Below are 4532 nucleotides of genomic sequence, written 5' to 3' on the forward strand. Positions count from 1 at the left end.
TCTCTCTCTCTCTCTCTCTCTCTCTCTCTCTCTCTCTCTCTCTTTCTTTCTTTCTTTCTTTCTTTCTTTCTTTCTTTCTTTGTTTTTCAAGACAGGGTTTCTCTGTATAGTCCTGGTTGTCCTGGAACTCACTCTGTAGACCAGGCTGGCCTTGAACTCAGAAATCTGCCTGCTTCTGCCTCCCAAGTGCTGAGATTAAAGGCATGTGCCACCATGCCCGGCTCAGCCCCATTTTTCAAGATGCAGAAATGAAGGTCTGGAAAGTCCAAGTCCCTTGTCCAGGGTCACCCTGCGCGTGAGAGGCAGGATCAAACCTAGACTGAACTGTCAGACATCAGGGCCACAGCTCTGAACCAACACCTGGAACATTTCCAAGGTAGCCCAACCTACCTGCTTGGTATTCCCTGGAGTGCCTATTAAAGGAAGAATCCTAGGCTCCACCAATGCCTTTCTTTAATCCTGGCCCTGGGCAGGCAGGTCTAGAGAGGCAGGGGGTGCTCCCAAATCTTGCTCTGTAGTGCTCGAGGACAATGTCCTGTGGGGCCACCTCCTGTGCTATTTTAGACCTTTTTGTTTGCTTTTATTATCTTTTGTTGAGACACTGTCTGATCTTCAGAGTGTGGTGGGGGTGGAGGGTGGAAGAGTGGGGGTGGGAGAGATAGAGGAGTAGAGGGTTGTGGGGTGGGAAGTGGAGGGGTAGGGGTGGGGGAGATGGTATAGGCCCTTCTACCATATCTGGCTTGCTTTTGATTTTTAAGACAAGTTCTTTTCATTATGTAGCTCAGACTAGTCTCAGATGTGTCTCAGCCTTTTAAGTGTTAACATTACAGGTAGGACTTAACCCTTCCCCGACCACCTATCTTATATACCAGAGAAGGCATGGTACCTGTATGTGTGTGTAGGTCAAAGAATAGCTATCATAGAGGAGGCTCTAGCAGTAAAGGGCAGAGGCGGAAGAGAAGAGGCCCCCATGAGAGGAGATGGACCATGAGCACGTGGCCAGGAGAAACAGCAAGTGACAAGGGACTTTATAGCTGGGGAATAAGTTAGTATAGCTCCAAACCTGCCCAGTCTAGGCTTATGGTTTGTAAATAACATACCTAGATTGTGTGTGCTAGCTGGGACTATAAATTCATTCCACGTTCGCGCTTTGGCACTCTCCCAGCAGGTCCTACCTTACCCTGTTCCTTTCTCTGTTAGAGCCAGTGACTCAGCCAATGGATTGTGATGATGGTCCTTCCCGCGTGTCTTCTGGGCTCTTTTCCTTCCACCTGTATGTCCATCCATTGGCAATCTGAGTTTTGCCTAATTGTGAACTTGACACTGCTTTAAGATTGACAGACCCTGGTTGGTCTGCCCCTTCGGAGCCATTTTCTGTGATGTATCGTGTTGACTGACGCCTGGCCCAGCTAGCTCACTTACACTGCGCCTGGATACTGTTTGTAAACCTTGTATCTTACTTATGATCTTTTCATATAGGGTGTGGAGTATAGGGCCAATCCACAGCAGCTCCCCAGCAAATAGGATGAAGTAGGAGAGGGAGGACAGCTCCCTCCCCTACATGTACCCACATACATACACACACATGCCCGCACAATACACACATACACACACACATGCACACACACGCATACACATACATACACACACACATAAACATGCACACACACATACACATGCACACACACATACACATACATACACACACATACACACATACATATATACACACATGCACACACACATACACATGAACACACACATACACATACACACATATACATATATACACACACATGCACACACACATACATGCACATACACATGCACACACATGCACACACATGCATATATATACACACACTTGCACACACACACATACACACATACACACACACACACACACACACTTGCCAGTAGTAGCTGGAGAATGGTCTTAAGAACAAGTCAGAAATAATCTCCCAGACTGGCCATCCCCTGCAAGGGGCCGTGTGTAGTGTGTATTTTCATCTCCCTGTGTATGAACTCCATTCTCATTTTTGTGTGTATTTTTTTCCAGAATGCCAAACTGGGGAGGAGGCAAGAAATGTGGGGTGTGCCAGAAGACCGTCTACTTTGCCGAGGAGGTCCAGTGCGAGGGCAACAGCTTCCATAAATCCTGCTTCCTGTGTAGTGAGTACCGCCCAGACCTGCCAGGGGACCTGGACAGGCCTGCCCCCACAAGCTCGGCCTGTCGACACCCCAGGGAACTGGTCCCTGGGGATGTAAACAGCTTGACATTTGGCCGAAGCACAGCCGGGGAGGGAAACACTTAAGGGCCTCTTTGTTCCCTTCAGAAGCTGTTTTCTGAGGGGTGAACTGGCCAGAGCTGGTGGGGGTGGCCAGGGTGTGTGTTGGGGTGGGGGTAGGGGGCAGGGCTGAGAGCCAAGCTGGAAAGGCTCACTCAGGAAAACTTTCCACTCTCCCTTTGTTCCGGCCACTCTCCTATCATTTTTCTGAGAGAGCCGCTTTTCCACCCAGAGTCTCACTAGCTTTCCAGTTACCTTCGTTAGGTAAAAGAGGCCTCCACCCTGTGGTGCAGGTCAGAGAGGAGGAAGATGAAATCTCTCACTGGGGCACAGGGGCAGCAGGGTTCTCATCCCACCCATCCATCATGGAGGGGAGGAAGAGCTCCCAGTCCATTGCTCTCTGCTCCCAGTGATCCAGTGTGAGCCGCTCTAGCACCTCGATGGCATAGAAAACCATGCGCAGGGCACAGAGCAACTGAGGGAGGTCGGCTTAACCCAGGAGCCGTGCCCCTCTGACACCGCCATGGGTCTGGTACCTGGCCAGGTGATGTGTCCTGAAAGTGGAGACTTGGAGAAGTTTCTCCTCAAGTCTTTTTTTTTTTTTTTTTTTTTTTAAGATTTATTTACCGAGCGTGTTGGCGCACGCCTTTAATCCCAGCACTTGGGAGGCAGAGGCAGGTGGATTTCTGATTTCTAGGCCAGCCTGGTCTACAAAGTGAGTTCCAGGGCAGCCAGGGTTATACAGAGAAATCCTGTCTCGAAAAACCAAAACCAACAACGACAAAAAGATTTATTTATTTGATGGGCAGTGGTGGCACCCAGAGGCAGGCGGCTCTCTCAGTTCAAGGCCAGCCTGGTCTACAGAGTGAGTTCTGGGACAGCCAGGGCTAGAAAGAGAAACCCTGTCCCGAAGAAACAAAAACAAAACCAAAACAAAAAGATTTATTTATTCACTTAATGTATGATGCATTGTAGCTGACTTCAGACACACCAGAAGAGGGCATCAGATCTCATTACAGATGGTTGTGAGCCACCATATGGTTGCTGGGAACTGAACTCAGGACCTCTGGAAGAACAGCAGTGCTCTTAACTGCTGAGCTGTCTCTCCAGCCCCTCTCCTCAATTCTTAATTTTTTTTTTTTTTTTTTGTGTGGCCAGAGCAGCAGAAGTCTGGTGTAGCAGCCGTTTTGTTTGTTTGTTTGTTTTTTTGTTTGTTTTTTGTAGGCCCGACAGGAGGCAGTAGGAAGCCTTGGTTAAGCCTCAGTCTTCAGAGCCAGTCTGGTCTGATCAGGGCTGGGATTATAATTTACTATTGTTTGCGTGGTGATGGACAAGTTACTGTGAGAACTGAAGGGAAAGGAGTTTGTAAAACTAAAGAAGCACAAAGCCGTGTGAGTGTTCAGTAAATATAGAAACTCACACAGGCTCATTGATAAGGGCGCCACGGCAAAAAGGAGCTCTGGAGAGCTCCTGGGAGCTGAAGTCCCAGCCCATCTGAGACCCAGGATCAGTAGCCAGGAGCTCAGCCCATCTGGTTTGATCTCGAATGTGTATTCACCTGACAGTCACATCTCTACCTGCTGCTGAGCAGGCCAGCCTGGCACCACCCAGCACTGGTGCTCACTCTGCCCAGCAGGCCTGGCGGGCCAGTCCCAGGGTTCGTGTGATAAATGAGGAGATGACAGGCTTTTGTAGAGCTCTGCTGGCTTCCAGCCTGCCAAGGAGGCCGCAGACAGCAGCAGCTGGTCCTCAGCAGCTCATCATGTGGGGGCTTTTCAAGCCTTTATCCCCACCCCGCCCCCTCCCCCAGAGGGGGTAAGAGACAGCTTGGTGCCACTTGGGAAGGGGGTCTGGACTTCTGGGCCTGAAAGGCTCCTCTCTGTTTCTTAATCATGGACTAAAAGGGACCAGCTGTGTCCAGAGCGCCTGCTAAAGTCCTAATGTGAAGGTCTAGCTAGCTTCTCGTCAGGCGTGGATGGAGGTCAGGAATTCAGGGGGTGTCCTGGAAAGGAAGGAACAGGGCCTGGGGCAGGGTGTGAGGAGGTGTCAGGGATTAGAAGCCACTGCAGAAAACCAGGTTGAGGAGAAGCTGCTATACAGCTGTTACTTTAGGGCTGCAGACCTTTGGTGGGGGGAGTGGGGGTGGAGGGGTGGGAGATGGGGGTATGAGAGGGAGTGGGGAGGGTGGGGGTGTCTAACAACCCTTTCACAGACCTTTGGAGAACACACACACACATACACACA

The 4532-nt window shown here is 50.2% G+C and overlaps 1 protein-coding gene across 2 annotated transcripts in view; it reads left to right on the forward strand.

Annotated features, from left to right (window-relative positions):
• The window catches only part of Csrp1 (cysteine and glycine rich protein 1), a 33140-nt gene that overhangs the window by 18326 nt on the left and 10282 nt on the right, over positions 1–4532 (forward strand). For both annotated transcript variants that reach the window (XM_029480667.1, XM_021169373.2), the window contains exon 2: positions 2060–2172. In XM_029480667.1, coding sequence (XP_029336527.1) covers positions 2061–2172 — 112 coding nt within the window. In that variant the 5' untranslated portion in view covers position 2060. The remainder of the gene's footprint in view (positions 1–2059; positions 2173–4532) is intronic.

This window comes from Mus caroli, chromosome 1 (genome assembly GCF_900094665.2).
Source record: "Mus caroli chromosome 1, CAROLI_EIJ_v1.1, whole genome shotgun sequence".
Classification (NCBI taxonomy): Eukaryota; Metazoa; Chordata; class Mammalia; order Rodentia; family Muridae; genus Mus; species Mus caroli.